This window comes from Vanellus vanellus, assembly GCF_965231255.1.
Source record: "Vanellus vanellus genome assembly, chromosome: 1".
NCBI lineage: Eukaryota > Metazoa > Chordata > Aves > Charadriiformes > Charadriidae > Vanellus > Vanellus vanellus.
Window position 1 is genome coordinate 188,184,674 of NC_138905.1, and position 16,456 is coordinate 188,201,129.

At 36.7% G+C, this 16,456-nt stretch overlaps 1 protein-coding gene across 1 annotated transcript in view; it reads right to left on the reverse strand.

Annotated features, from left to right (window-relative positions):
• The window catches only part of VWA8 (von Willebrand factor A domain containing 8), a gene marked incomplete at its 5' end in the record, with an annotated part of 200,290 nt that overhangs the window by 148,747 nt on the left and 35,087 nt on the right, over nt 1-16,456 (reverse strand). The window contains 8 exons of the mRNA XM_082496817.1: nt 1,231-1,308; nt 1,386-1,520; nt 3,871-4,002; nt 7,415-7,519; nt 10,403-10,511; nt 10,840-10,889; nt 11,298-11,462; nt 13,439-13,606. Coding sequence (XP_082352943.1) covers nt 1,231-1,308; nt 1,386-1,520; nt 3,871-4,002; nt 7,415-7,519; nt 10,403-10,511; nt 10,840-10,889; nt 11,298-11,462; nt 13,439-13,606 — 942 coding nt within the window. The remainder of the gene's footprint in view (nt 1-1,230; nt 1,309-1,385; nt 1,521-3,870; nt 4,003-7,414; nt 7,520-10,402; nt 10,512-10,839; nt 10,890-11,297; nt 11,463-13,438; nt 13,607-16,456) is intronic.

Sequence of the window (16,456 nt, forward strand, 5' to 3'; positions counted from 1 at the left end):
TATCTTTAAAGCCACATCTGTACTACGATACAACATAAATAAACTAGAAACAATTAGGCTAAGGGCAGAAGATTGCTGTCTCTTATAGCACCTATGAGTAATGAATGCAACATTTTTGAATATGGAACCTTATCTTCTAATCTCTACTACAACACAGTCCCACCACAAAGGTAACTGTCAGACTAAACAGAAACATAAAAAAAGAAAAGGCAAAGAATCTATAACATTGATTAAAATTCCACCTGTTAGGCACCAGAAAAATAAACATGTAAGAGAATATTAGGTGACCTTGACAGAAGAAACACACACCCCAAGAAAAAAAAAAAAACAAAAAAAAAACCACAAAAAAGCCAAAAACCAAACAAACAAAACCCCCAAACAAACAAACAAACGCACCAAAAACCAGAATAAAGATTAAGCCTATGGAACATGAGAAATAACTTTAAAAAAATTCCCCAGAAACATAAACCCAATTATGTATTCTCAATACAATAAAGAAACTGTCTTTCATAATAATAAAAAAATAGTATTGATACTGGAGAATTCCATTATAAGATTAAATAGCATATGGACAAACAAACAGAAAAAAAGACAGACAAAAGGTCTTCCGGAGGCATTCAACATACATGAATTACAAGTGGTTATCACTCTGACCTATAGGCAGGAAACATACTTCAAAAGGGAAAAAAAAAAATCAAAAAAGACGACAAAAAAGACAAAGTTTTTTTTATTACACTTAAGTCACACCAAATCACAGAATGAGTTGTCAATTCTCTGCAGCTAGGAGAAAGACCACTGTATTAAACTATTCTCCCTACATTTTATTTAGATTACCTCTCTTTCACATTCACAATGAAGTCAATAAAATCAAAGGAAAGCAGTATCAGGGCTTGTTTATATATAACAACATTGTGCTATCTATACTGCTGCACAGTACTCCCTCTGTTTAGACCTGCAATAAGACAACTTTTTAGATGAGTATTCTAACAAAGAGAGTAAAAAATGCTCTAAAAGGATCAGAAAGCTTTGCTGTCTTTGAAATGTTTGCTATCCTTTATTTTTTAACCCATATGAGTGATTATCAGTGATTTTAAAAGCTGCAGCTGCATGTGAACATATCTGCAGCTTTTAAAATCACTGACAGAGAGAAATGTACACAAAGAATTGACATGTGCATATTATATTTCGGATCATATTTAAAGCACGAACATCAGCAGACAGTTTACTTACCTGGTACAGCATGATAGGTTCTATGCTGTATCCCAGTATATCAGCAAACTCCTTGGCAATAACTGTTTTGCCGCAGCCCTAAAAAGTTGAAAAATAACTAGATTACATTCTAAGGAACATGGGGAAGGAGGGAGAAAAGAAATTTAAGTGCTTACTTTTCCTCCAATTAAACACATATCTTTAACCATATGGGACTGCATCATTTCTGCCAACAATTGATTATGGCTGGAAGTCCTTATGAAAGTATCTGATTGAGGATGCTTTTTTAACAGCCCAGTCCCAGCTGGAACCTATAAGAAAAAAAAAAAAAGCTAAATAAGCTATACTGCGATAACTCTAAGATTTGTGTGGACTGGCTTATGCTTCTCCAAAACTACTCTAATATTTTGCTGATGACTGTCATCCATCAAAACTAGATGTTTCATTTAAAAAACATTAAATCATATAATTTCTAATAGACAACCTCCTTCACACCTCCATCACCCATGCTTCATGAAAAAAAATGTGAACCAATTCAATCACAGCATTGTGGTCTGCAAAGAACTCGAGGCTGTTTGTGCTAGAAATAAAATACAGAAATCACCAATATTTATTGCTCATCAGAGAAACATGGAAGAGGAAGAGCAATTAGTATTGCGAAAACCTGAAGGAGCTACTTTGACCAGAACTTCGGAGAGTCCCCATGTTAAGGCACCTGCTATATTTCCACTTCCCATTCTAATTTGGGAACTATTTCATCTGTAAACTACTTATGCCCTCCTGCTCCCAAAGACACATTCTGCAGATGTATTTTCAGAAGGTATCACCTACACGTCAAACGAAAGTAAAAACTTTCACCTCAAAAAGAATTGAATCAGGTCCCTAAAGATGCACCTTTTTCTGACAAATTCCTATTTGCTGCTGTTCCCCGTTTCACTTTGTCATGCCACAAACTCTCTGAGAATATTCTTCACTGACAGCAGCCCTGCAGAGAAGGACTTGGGGGTACTGGTGGATGAAAAGCTGGACATGAGCTGACAATATGCACTCACAGCCCAGGAAGCCAACCATATCCTGGGCTGCACAGTGACACAGACAGTGGGATCGAGTGCACCCTCAGCAAGTTTGCGGATGACACCAAGCTGAATGGTGTGGTTGACACCCTTGAGGGACAGGATGCCATCCAGAGGGACCTGGACAGGCTGGAGAAGTGGGCCTGTGTGAACCTCGTGAGGATCAACAAGGCCAAGTGCAGGGTCCTGCACCTGGCTCGGGGCAACCCCCGGTATCACTACAGGCTGGGGGATGAAGGGATTGAGAGGAGCCCTGCCGAGAAGAACTTGGGGGTACTGGTGGATGAAAAGCTGGACATGAGCCGTCAATATGCCCTCACAGCCCAGAAAGCCAACCGTATCCTGGGCTGCATCAAAAGGAGCATGACCAGCAGGCTGAGGGAGGCGATTCTACCCCTCTACTCCTCTCCTGTGAAACCCCACCTGGAGCACTGCATCCAGCTCTGGAGCCCTCAGCACTGGAAAGATATGGACCTGTTGGAGTGGGTCCAGAGGAGGGCCACAAAAATGATCAGAGGTCTGGAGGACCTCTCCTGTGAGGACAGGCTGAGAGAGTTGGGGTTGTTCAGTCAGGAGAAGAGAAGGCTCCAGGGAGACCTTACAGCAGCCGTTCAGAACGTAAAGGGGGCCTACAGAAAAGATGGGGACACACTTTTTAGCAGGGCCTGTTGCAATAGGACAAGGGGTAATGGCTTTAAACTAAAAGAGTGAAGATTTCAATTAGATATACGGAAGAATTGTTTTACACTGAGGGTGGTGAAACACTGGCGCAGGTTGCCCAGAGAGATGGCAGATGTGCCATCTCTGGAAACATTCAAGGTCAGGCTGGACGGGGCTCTGAGCAACCTGATCTAGTTGAAGGTATCCCTGCTCATTGCAGAGGGGTTGGACTAGATGACCTTTAAAGGTCCCTTCCTACCCAAACTATTCTATGATTCACCAATATTATCTCTCTGACTCCCATTAATTCACCTTCTTTTCAGATTCTCTAGACTCTCCAAATTCAACATTAACTTCAAATTCTCAGATCAGCATCTGTTTCCTGAATAAGACCGTATTTCACCACCTAGCAGGTCACAAACTTCATTGGAAGAAACTCAAACTAATCATATTTGATGTGATTACTTGTGTTCCATTTTCCCAACATCCAGTGTCCGAACATTACCAAGCACTCATTAGATTTTATTTGAAGTGTAGACAAAGACAGACTATTGTTTTTATTAATAGAAAAAGGGAAAGCAGCACCAAGAGCATCACAAGTACTCTCTGTTATTCTAATCCAATATAAAAATATGAAATTTAGAGGCTTTACTTTCATCCATTCTTTAGCATTTCTTTTAACACAAGAAACTTAAATGAATCGCATGTAGACAAGTATGAGTTTCTAGAAATAAAATCTCATGTGTCCATAATCTAACATTCCAGTATCTAAATGTTTTTCTAATAAATATCATGCGTTACACTACCAAAAAATATTCAATGCAAATAAGTTTTAATATCAAGTGTAAGTGTCAAATTCTTGATGACATGAAAAGAAGTTAATGATATCTAAAAACATATATAGTTTGATGAATATATAAATTAATACCTGGAATGTCACTTCTTTTTCACCAATCTGGACAGTTACATCAGCCTTGAAGGGTTTGTTTCCATGTGCACTTTCTACCTTTGTAATCCTTCTGGGAAGCAAGTGGCTTGCTGAATCTTGAAGCTCAAAACGCTGTAGAATTGGGAGGTGGGGGAAATTAATTATTAAATACAGCTTTCCGTTTTGTTGTTGTTTTTTTTTTTTAAAAACTGTTCCTTCTGAAAACAAGGCCAGAAGCATATTCAAGATTAATTGCTTGTGAAGTCCTAAATCCATTCACTTCAACTTTTACTTCACATACCTATGTTCACATTCTCAATGAACTATATACTTTACATTTAAAACCAAAGCAAAAAGATCATATACCATCAACTTATTCTGACTGTAGTGACAGATGTAAAGTGAAAATGTCATATGGTGACTTTGCCAAGTCTTAGCCTGACAGACCAAAATAATATGAGAAACGGATGATAGCCTTTAGCATGTGTAATAATAGATCACCTATCTCTGCAGGTCATTATAACCAATTGCAGATTTAAACATCTGGCTACCAATAAAAATAGCCATCAAACATTCTGTTTACTTAGCTCCACTGCCTTATCATACAATGAAAATTGAGGACAACCTTTACAAATTAAGCCTTCAGCATGTTCTGGGCATATCAAGGACAAAAAACAGGACGTTTGTCTTCCCAATCCTCTTTTGAGTGTTACGCTCTCTATTTTATGCTGTATATGGAAAGCATGAAAACTATTTTTAAAAGTCCTGTAAAAAGTCTATTTTGTTGGAGAAGGGGAAGTCCTATCAGGGAGGGTTTATGCACAAAAAAAGCCACTAATTGAAATTACTAAAATCACAGAGCCATTTTATTCAACAGAGTGAAAGCTGAGTAAACAAGAGAAAAAGGAGTATTATGCAACACCTTAGAATTCTTAGAAAAAAGATTTTATAAACAGACATCACAAATGTAAAATAATTCTTAAAAAGCACGTAGTTTTATTACTGCTAGGATTCACAGCACCACCTATTAAAGTTTAGAAAGAAAACTGAGATGCTTTGGCTCTTTGTTACCCATTCTGGAACAGAAGCCTACAAAAATTTCATGTTTAAACATGAATTTAAGACAAATGTGCTTTATTACGAGGAATACCTAGGTCTTGGTGGAGTCTCAGTGAACAAGGAGGCATGTAAGGAAAAGATTTACCCAATTTGAAGATACTGTTTGGGAAGACAGTGCCCGGAGAATACGATCTCTTCAAGAAATATGCAAAGGGGCTAGCAACTGCCAAAACCAGCTGTTTAGCCTTACTGCTGGCTATCTCACCACTCAGCTCTGACAGCTAACTGGAAGGAAAGACATCCTGAAATTCAGATATGTTATCAGCTAGATTACTACTTCCCTGTATCTGTCTCCAAGCCTGATGCCTAAACTTTACATTTTATTGTATGAAATTTGGTTTTATTTTCTTTAAATGTTACCTGATGTTAAGAAGTGATTCAGTTCACACACATTAACCCATCGATTGCAAATATATTTCAAGTATTTATTTTTTCAACTCTCAGTACCTCCCAGTTAATATTAGTATTTTCTAACTGTATTACACAGAGAAAAGTATTCAGTGGCAAATATTAGCTAGACATTCTTCGGAAATCTGTAGGAAGGTAGAGTAAGAAATCACCTTGCTTCTGCCAGACTCCTCTCCCTCACATTTCTTATGAAATGGGAAAAAAATAATTTCTTATCTATATTTAAAACAGTTCTGGAACTGCTATTACTAAAATATCATTATAAACAGAAGTTCCTCAGTACAACCAGTTATTTTCTATATTTCTTAAGGTTCATTGCTTAACAAGATTTGCTGTGTGCAAATAGAATAAAATACCAAATAAAATTATATGTACTTGTTGATATAATGGGACAAGTTTGTATAAGTAGTGATGAACACATTAAAATGTAAATTATAAGGAGGTATTTAAAAGCAGACAATCATTGAGAAAGATTTTACTAGTCAAATCAACCTGCTTTACACAGGAAACAAAAGCATGTACAACACATAAAATTAAATATAGGAAATGGAAAGTGGAGGAAACTAATGGTACTGAACATAAGGACATTCCCCATCTATAACTGATAGGGGAAACAAAATTACACAAAGGATTTAAAATAAAGGCATATTAAGAACAGAAGCGACCGTTACTGCTCTGCTAACAGATAGAAGTCTGTATTTCCACCCCGACCATGGTTCTTACAGGCAACTTCAGTCACCCTGACATGCGGTGGAAGGGCAACACAGCATGACACAATCAATCTACATTTCTGAGGCTGCCTGGAATAGCGTTTCAACCCAGGCACTGCGCTGGCTAGGCAGGGCTGGATGCAGGGACAGCTCCTGCTATTGACAAACAAGGAGCAACTGGTTCTGGATGTGGCAATCAATGGCAGCCTTGGCTGTAGCAACCATGAAACAACAGAGTTCAAAATCCTGAAGGGGAGTGACGAAGGCAAGTAATACTGACTACAGATCCTGGATTTCAGGCAAGATTGGCTTACGCAGAGAAGTGGTAGGTAGGACCCTACAGGAGGCAGCTTTGAAGGTTTGTGAAAGCTAGCACATCATTAAGGACAACCTCCTTCAAATGCAAGAACTGTCCATCCCAAAACTCGGGAAGACAAGTAGGAAACCAGCCCAGTTAAGCAGAGAATACAGGACCGAACTGCAATGCAAAAAGGTGGTATATGGGAGGTGGCAGAAGGGATGGGCTACAAACATTTCCCTGACATATAGGCTTGGTTTTAGAAAAAACAAAAATTCACTAGCTACAAAGGTGGTTATTTCTAAATATGCATATACAAATAACTTAATTTTCAGGACTGAAAGAGTTGGGTAAAATGCTCAAGGTTGTGAACGCTAATTTTCAAAAACATACATAACTCCTAGAACATATTCAAAAATGGAAGAAAACCAGCACTGTGCTGGAGTTTTAAAAGGATAAATGGAATAATCCAGAATAATTATAGGCTTTATAAGATATTATTAAACATGGACAAAACAACAAAACAGATCTGACCAATAACAAGCAACCAAAGGCTAACACAGACTAAAACCAGAGACTAGTAGAATCCATAATCATGCTATACTGGATGTATTTTGTGCATATGATCTCTATTGTCATTTTAGTATCTCCTCTTAAAAGTCAAATGCCAGAGGTATTTTTTAAGCATTTGACTACCTAAACCATGTAAGTAGCTACTTTCATGTTAATTAACCCCTTACATAATTAGGGTTTTTCTATAGTTTTGAACAGAGGACTAAATACTCTACAGAACTTAAGAGGTTTCAGCTTTCCCCTATAATGAAATCTACTAGCTTATGAAGTTCAGGTTTTTTAAATACTGTTATAGCATCAGCAATACTGTAGCCATTTAGTTTACTTAAGAATTTGTTGGTTTTTTTTTTTACAGAAGTAATGAAGCAACATTAGTCAGAACTACTGTCATAATCCATCACTCGCTGGAATTCTAATATATATGTGTAATACTTACTTTTAATGCATCTTTGACTGCAGTCCTGCCTTCCTTTCCAAGGAAAACATTATAGGGGTAAAGCCGGTCAATAACATGCTGGACTGACATCATAGGGAAGGAATCCTAATTCAAATTAAAAAATACAAATTTAAAAAATTATTGGCTCGTTCTATCATCACCTATTAACCTGAAAATCCTATACCACGCTGAACTTAAAATAAAATTGTAAGGGCAATATACAAATGACCACTATATGCAGTATTCAATCAAATGTCAAAACAGGCATTTGTCACATGCAATTCATTATAATATAAATGTCTAAAGTAGATTAGAAGAACTACGTCCTAAAAATGACTTTATTTCCTGTGCATAAATGGATGCTACAGTGACTGGCTCAGACACCTAAAGACATTTAAGGTTAGGAGAGACAAATCCCACCACAGGTACTAGAAGAAAGAATCAATATGATAAGAAATCTGTATTACGTTGATGATCTACTCATTCACAGCAATTTCTAGTACTTAATTTTGATTTTATTACATTGTACAGAGTCTACTTAACAAATCAGTTCCTAGAAATTTCGTAACAGTTTGATCAAAACTGTTTTGTTTTGAAATGTTACTAAGTATGCTTGCACTTTCTACAAAAAAATTGAAAACTTTTTTTTTTTTAATATCTCCTTGTTAGTTGTAAGTACTAACTCTTTTGTCAGTTGCTGCCTGAACTAGACAAAGATTTAACTACTTTGCTGCAGTAACAGAGACAGAAATGGAAGTGTATTTAGGAATACTCAAGAAACATGCATAAAGCCTTTCATGGTGAAAAAAAGTATTTCAGTCCCCCTAAAGTAACATTTGATTGTTTGTTTTACAAAAGACCTGCAAATTTTTAAGGGCTGCTTGTGTGTAACACTGGTGAAAAACAGTCAGTGGACTGGCATTACTTCATCATAAGCCTTCATCAGAGTAAGTAAATAATGTAATTCAAATAAAATCAACTGATTTTCAGTTATACACTTAGATTTAAATATGCACTCAACTGAAAGAAGAGTTGCTTAGAAATGAAATCAGGAGATGCATATTTTATGAAATGCATAATTCAATTCATACGTATAATCAGTAATACTATTTATAATGTTCCATATTAAAAAAAGATCAGTAAAAATAAACCATTTAAGGCACTGTAGTAAATGTACTGCTTAAAGGATCAGGGAGCCTTTTATTGCATTTTAAAAGCCCTCTGTCTATATATAAAGACGTAACATATAATTTGTCCACATTATCTCAAATTAATAATAATTACAATGGCGAGTATGAAATTAGCCTCTTCAGAACAGCACCCTATAAAAAATTCTCCCTTTCAGCGGGCAGGAGTTTTCAACCTAAGAAATACATTTTGGGACTACGTGGATCCATGATAGAAGATAAGAACCTAGTCATTACAATGCATTCCCTCCACACTTTTAAACGGTTAAATCAACCAAGCTAGAAGTAGAGGATGGCAGTGACCCAGCATGGGAAGAAAAAATGCTATAGCTAGAATCACTGAGAACAGTCATCTTAGAAAACCAAGTGATTAAAACTAATTCTAAAAGAAACAGTTCTCATCTACCTAAAAAAGACACTGTCATACAATGATAACACTTCACATTCTCTAATGTAAAATAAAATGCTTCCTTCGTTCCATAGTTTAGATAATAGCTTAGGGCTCATTTTCTTTCCATTACTCTGAAAGCCATCTGGCATTCATTTAAAAATAATTTTTCACTACAGGGCTCAAAGAATAAAGTTGCAATTTATTTTAAAATCCAACATGTATTTCTTTCCTAAAGCCCTCCAAATTCATTTCTCTGAACTTGAAATTTAATCACTTCTTAACATCCGATGTAGTATCACTAATTCAGAAAAAAAATTACGTCTGCAAGTATCCAGCACAACTGAGGGGACTGAGGACCACAGTAACACAAGGAATTGCTATGTTTTAATGTATATAATCCAATACAATATGTAGACGTAATCTGCCACTGTGAAGTACCATAGCACAGTGACAGCACAGGAGACACGACAGGGGATTATCCTGAGTCCTCTCTACAGATACCTGCACCTTGAAGAGAGGGTTTGAAAAACTGTCCTGGTATTTTACTCTCCTGGGTTCACCGTATCTTCCTGCATGCAAAAGGGTACAAACCCCTCTCTCTCTCGTTACACAGACCTCATCGCCCTGACTTCCTGCAGCAGGCACCTCCTGGTTTTACTTTCACTCTTTACCGTGTAAACAAAAGCCTGTCAGGGAAAGTAGAAAGACTGACACAGCTTTAGTCCTGACCTGCCACTATGAACTCAGCAAGTGTACAGTTGTTATATTTCCCTATGGACTGTAGCTGTCAGGAAGTATTGCATCTTCAAGTGTGCACAACCTGCATCTCCAGGTAACCAACCCCCTGTGTCTGTGTTTATTCTAAATCCACCAGCCAACCCAAAGACCTAATGTAGACTTTATCTCATACAACTTAGCTGTCTCCTATACCCGCATTTGAATAGTTGCTTTGGGTCCTTTTAGGTGTCAATGGAGAGTAATAAGTGTCTTTGTAATGCAATCAATCTGATTTATATGCATACCATTAAGTCAGAAGCACTTTCAGGCTGTGATTTTTATTTTTCTCCACTGACTACCTCAGTGTCACCAGGTAAACTGTAGATGGCCTTGAAGTCAGGTAAGATGATTTAGCAGAATAAAAAACATTATTTTGAGCACTAAGATATATTTAATCACATCACAAATCTTAGGTCATGCCATACTTTGTCCTTCAGTGTTATGCTATATACTTGATTAAAGTATTATCCAGAGATCTGACTGGGGCTCTTCTCCCTCAAACCATCCTTAATTTTTTCGGGTTTATTTTTTAAATGTTCATGTTAATCTTCTTCTAACAACAGGAATAATCCAGATCTAATTTTGAGAAATTTTAAGCCCATACAGCTTCACAGCACAAGTGTATGCACATACCAAAATCTGAACTGCAGCTGATAAGCTGTCTAACGGAAAATCTGGAAGTCCCAATGTAGAAGATTCTTGAGAGCAGAGAGTTGTAGCAAAAGACAGGAGCTGAGAAATTCTGCAGAGGAAAAAGTAATTACAGAGTTTTATACATGCCATCTATATTTAAAATACTAAAGCCTAAAAAGTTAAATACAGTATAAGATGCTGAAACTATTTCTGAGCACAAATAAGTTAGGTGTGATTGAAGTTCTAAAGCATTAAGGATTCATTATACGAAGGCTGCATATGAAAAGCTGTGTGAGCATACACCCACACATATTAAAAAACTTCTTCAGTTCTGGTCTCCATGCAGTGAGAAAAGATATAAAAATAGCAAGGAATCCTGAAAGGACACTGCTTTTCTTCATTCATTCCTTTTTTTTTTTTTAATTATGAAAAATTACCTCTCTGTGGAAATGTTTGATCCAATTGAATATAATAGCTGAAGATGGTCCTGAAAATAGAACATAAAAAACCAGACTAAATTAATTTTGGGATCATACTGTGGGTCACAGCTTATGATGTATGAGGCATTTTCTATTTTTCCCTCTAATTTAGACATGTGGAGTCTACTTGCTCCTTGAGACAGAATTACTTTTATTTTATTTAAAAAAAAAAAAAGACAATCAAATCTTTGTTTTGGGGCTATACTGTTTTACGGAAGTTTTTTTTCTGCTGTAGCATTCCTTGGCAACTCTAAGCCTGCTTTTGAGGAATTTATTAGGCCCCAGTATGAAAAATACCCCTGAAGATAAATTTATTACTCAAGGATTCTTTTCAGAGGTGAGGTAAGTAAAACATAACGTCAAAATATTAGCTCTACTCAGTACAAATACTCCAAGTCTTCTGCTAGGAAATTTACCTTAAAGGGCAGATGATACACATCTCTAGCTTGAAATCGAGAGCGAAGGGGCGGATCCAAAGGGTTACCAGAGTATTTAGGTACTGGCAGGCCCAAAGCTATCACTCGAAAATCTTCACTAACCCGAACAATCTTCCACGAGTCTAACTCCGATTTTGTATGATCCTAAATAAATTAAAATAAAGCAAGAAGAAGTAAATAACCTATTACATCATTAAAAACTTATGATGACTAAGCTGCAGATTGACCAACAGCCCTGGTCCTACAACCTAAATGTTGAAATGTTCTTGTCTTCAATTCAGAGGGTCTAGAAAGCATTGGACTAGTCAAATTTGTGGATGGTAAAAGCAAGTTTTTCCAAAATGAACGTAGATAGAATGCTTAATCAGGTGCAGCTTTCAGGCCTGCAGCAATTTAACCAAAGACCCCACAGATGGCTAAAGCTGAAAAGGTATCATTACAACATTTTTTTCATAAAGAACAGAAAATAAACAGACCACAAAATTTACTTTATTCTAAAACATTAGAAGTGGGTTACCATGAGCAAGTTTTTTTCTTTTTTCCCCTCTTATAACTGTAAAGGAGACTAAAATCTGCATTTAAAAATTTTCATTTGCAAATTATGCTTTGTGATAAGCACTAATACAGAACTAGACTCCTTCCTGAGGACATTAATTGTTGTATTTCAGTTGTCATGTAAAAGATTCATTGCATAAAAAAAAAAATGCACTCTTTAGTCTTCCCCCAACACAGTTAAGTTTTCCTTGAAACCATATATGAGTACATTTCCTGCAGACCTAGATGTACAGTAATTATTCACACAGAAGAGAAAATGAACATTAGCTTATATAACACAATATTCCCCAAACAACAAAACAACAATATTAGATTTAGTATCATAGCAAGAGATTTATTTAATTCATATACTATTAGCAGTGTGCCTGAGGCACTCATTTTGAAACATTTTATCATTAGAAAAGTGTTAAAAAGGCAAAAAGAAAAGAGGAAGATGTTTTGCATAATTGCAACCAAATCCTGCCTAAGTCTGAATTCTCATTTTCAGTCTTTAAATACAATTAAATTTTAAAAGCTTACTTTTAAAATACACTAATAATGCTTCCAACAACCGCATCTACTAATTAAATATCATAAAAATGGTTTTGGAAAAGGCATGGATCAGAAGAATTGTAACCACAGATGAGACGCATACGAAACAATTATATATTTTCAGAAATCCATGACAGTACTTCAGTGTGGTTGGCAACTTCATACAATTGGGATCAATGACAGAAGGCTTATTGCAAAATTCCTTCCTGTGCCACATGGGTCTGAACTATATACCTAACCACAGTTTAGGACAACAGACAGAAACAGGAGTAAGCAGGGGTCAGACTGTTACGGGAGACTGACAGGTATGTGATCGGAAACTACAGTACATGAAAGTAAGATGCGGAGTAGAACTGGAATCTGTCTGATGAAATTTACTGAGGTCCTCAAAAGCCTGGAAAGTATCCACTCAAATTTAAGCAGTAGAACTCAAAGCCCAAACAAAAGGAAAATGGTTAAAGTAGCAATGGCAGCAGATACTAAAACCCCATTTCCTATCAAAAGAAAATTCTCTAACCATTTCCTATAATGTAGATTGCCTGTTTACATATACTTTTGAAAATTAAAGGCAACACAGCACTGATAAATACAGCGTCACTCATCTTAACCTCACTTTTTTTGGTATCCAAACATTTTAAAAGTTTAGCGACAAGGTGATTGCAATGTTGAAGCGTTATCTGAACTTCATGGGAACAATTTCAACTTAACACCCTTTTCAGAAGTATATTTTGGTTACTCACACATTGTGGTTTTCACATTTTAGAAATATACAGGCTTCATACAAGGTTAACATGACTACTCTTTTTCATGTGGATAGACAAGATACAGATGAAAACCTTTTTTTGTTATTGCAAGCAGTATTTTGATTTATCGCCTAGTTTTCATCCTGCCTATTTCATCCCATGGAACATCCCAGAAAAAAACACCTTGTTGACATTTCCCCCACTTAGCTCATAGAGACTTTCTCCTTCATAATGGTATTTCAGGTCTATCACGGAAAACAAAAACGGAAAATCCAAACAGCATTTCCATACCTGCAGAAGTTTGTCATAACGCTCTGCAGACATGAGAAAACGACCATCTTCAAGCTGCATTTCCCTATTCTCCAGCAAATTGTTTAATACCGGCAGGACGTTCCGCTCGGCCTTCTCCAAACCTTCCAGCACCAGGATTCTACCTTCGGTAGCCGCACGAACTGCACACTTTTCAAAAATAAAACCCAGATATTATAATAGAAATAAACATTACATATCTTATCAAATCCTGCTGAAAAAGAACCTCCAGGTGCTTCCCAAAACAGTATTCATTTCTGTAAGAATCAGTAAGATTCACATCAGTAGTGACCAGGAAGAGTAACAGCTGATTGCTTTAACAGTGCTACACATTCATGAGCTGGAGTTTTATCTCTTACTAAGGGACTGATAAAAATAAGTTCCAGTATCTTGTATCAACAGAATAAAATGTAAAACCTTCAAGACATTTTTACATGTTTCACATGTTTACAACTATATTAAAATATTTAGGAAAAAAGTCAGGTATTCTTCTGTATGGGTCCAGTTACGCAACAGTTTAATTCACCCTCAGTACATTGCTTTAGTCTGACTAGGACATAAGTCTACTGAAACCAAACACGGATGATAAAAACAAAATAATGCTATAAATAATCAGACATTTAAAAATGTGATAAAATCTAAAAGATTTCAAATTATATTCTCTGACTAAACATGACCTTCTCAAAAACGTAATAAAAATGTAGCCACTAACTTGATAATCCTTTGGAGCCTTTGGGACAGAAAGTGGTTTCTTGCCTATATTTCACTTTAATAGTTTATACATAGCTGTTTATTTAAGTGTATAATGTGGAGCCAAAATGTAAAACTAAACTCTGGTGCTGGTAATTTTGTGCAACTTTCTTGCAGTCAATGACATTCACTCAGGTAAATTAACTACACTTCATATCTAATATTCACAATTACTGTCCAGAAAATACTCTGAAATTCAATGCATTCTTGTCTACTTCCAATTTGCAGAAGTTTAATCAGATAATAATGAGCAGGTTTAGGCACAGGCAACATTTAGAGGCACCAAAGAGTCTTCCTTTGTATTCCTATAACATTTTAACACAATTTTAGACACAAGCACAGTTGCAAAGGGAGAACAAATGAAATCTCTTCCCAGCATCTCTCCTATAAACTCCCTACAGAAGAACTTGTCCTATGATGCAAAATGGAAGTCTCTGATGAAAACAATAGATGCCAAAAACTGGGACAGAGAGAAAGAAGGAAGCTATGAGAAAAATTAATGAAAAGGTACCAGAATATAAAAATAATTACACATGAAAGGACAAAAGCATAATCATAAACTAGAAACAAAGAACAGTTCAGCACAAATGAATGTACAAAGCATAGCACATAATCAGAGATCCATCTGCAGAGGTAAAGAAGACACTATATGATAAGTCTATCTAATTTAGATGCTTCTTATGTACAGTATAGAAGCATAAATAACTATTGGCAAATTAGCCATAATGTAAGGTTTTCACATCGTTATTAAGATGGAAATAATTCCTTTATCTAATCTGGATTCAAGCAAACGTTACAGAAAAAAGGCCCTCACAAATCCTGGTACACACATCCAGATCAAGCTTCCTTCTCTGAAAGACATTCTAAACAACATTTTAACACTTAGCCTCATAATCCGTATCTGAGGAACCTGGAACAATCCCATTAAACAAGTAATAGTCCTCAGATTATTTCTCTTCCACTGAATCACTAATTCTTTCCAAAAGCAATCAGTATGTGAATTGATTATTTTTATTTTGTCAATTCTGGACATCATACTCTACTAACAGGCAATATAAAATTCTTCTCTCCTCATCCCATAAAAGTTGTATGAAGGACAAATTTTGTACTAACATTCTTCTCTAGGAAGGTCATTGGTCAAGTCAAAAATCTGCTCCAAGCCGCTTGAATAGAAAACCTGAATCTCCAGTGGCCAGTCCAATACCCAGCACGAACAAAATGCTACTTTGTCTAAACGTAGTTTGGAGATGCAGCCAGAATATGCTTTAACAAACTATTTATTGCCAAGTTGGTTGAATTCTGCATATTATAAGTCTATGAAGACTTTATGACTGAGTTTTACTAGCTAGAGGAAAATACACATTCTGTTCATATGGTTTCAAAATATTTTGAGTATCCATAGAATCTTGTTGACTCGAGTTGAGACACACACTATACGGATGAAGGCTTGCTGAAATAACAGGCTTCCAGTATCAACACAAATATCTCTCCTGGGCTTGTACGTGAAGACAATCTGCTGTAGGGGTAGACTGTGAATATCTGTAAGTATATACCAATCCTTAGCTTCAAGAAAGATGTTCTCCATTATCCGTGCAATCTTGAGAAACAGCCTACTACGCTATGTTGCCTGCTGATCATCAGCTTACAGAATCAAAATTTTAAAAGTACAGTGTTTCCGGAGATTGGAAACTATTTGAAGTTTTTATTCAAAATTCTATTGCTCAACACGATATTTCAAAAGATATACTAGAGATGGTCTTTGCCTACCTATATGTATCTTTTACAATCAGCTTCAGGAATGTCTGAGTGCACAACCATCGCAACAGGCCCTGCTAAAAAGTGTGTCCCATCTTTTCTGTAGGCCCCCTTTACGTTTTGAACGGCTGCTGTAAGGTCTCCCTGGAGCCTTCTCTTCTCCTGACTGAACAACCCCAACTCTCTCAGCCTGTCCTCACAGGAGAGGTCCTCCAGACCTCTGATCATTTTTGTGGCCCTCCTCTGGACCCACTCCAACAGGTCCATGTCTTTCCAGTGCTGAGGGCTCTAGAGCTGAATGCAGTGCTCCAGGTGGGGTTTCACAGGAGAGGAGTAGAGGGGCAGAATCGCCTCCCTCAACCTGCTGGCCATGCTCCTTTTGATGCAGCCCAGGATACGGTTGGCTTTCTGGGCTGTGAGGGCACATTGACGGCTCATGTCCAGCTTTTCATCCACCAGTACCCCCAAGTTCTTCTCGGCAGGGCTCCTCTCAAT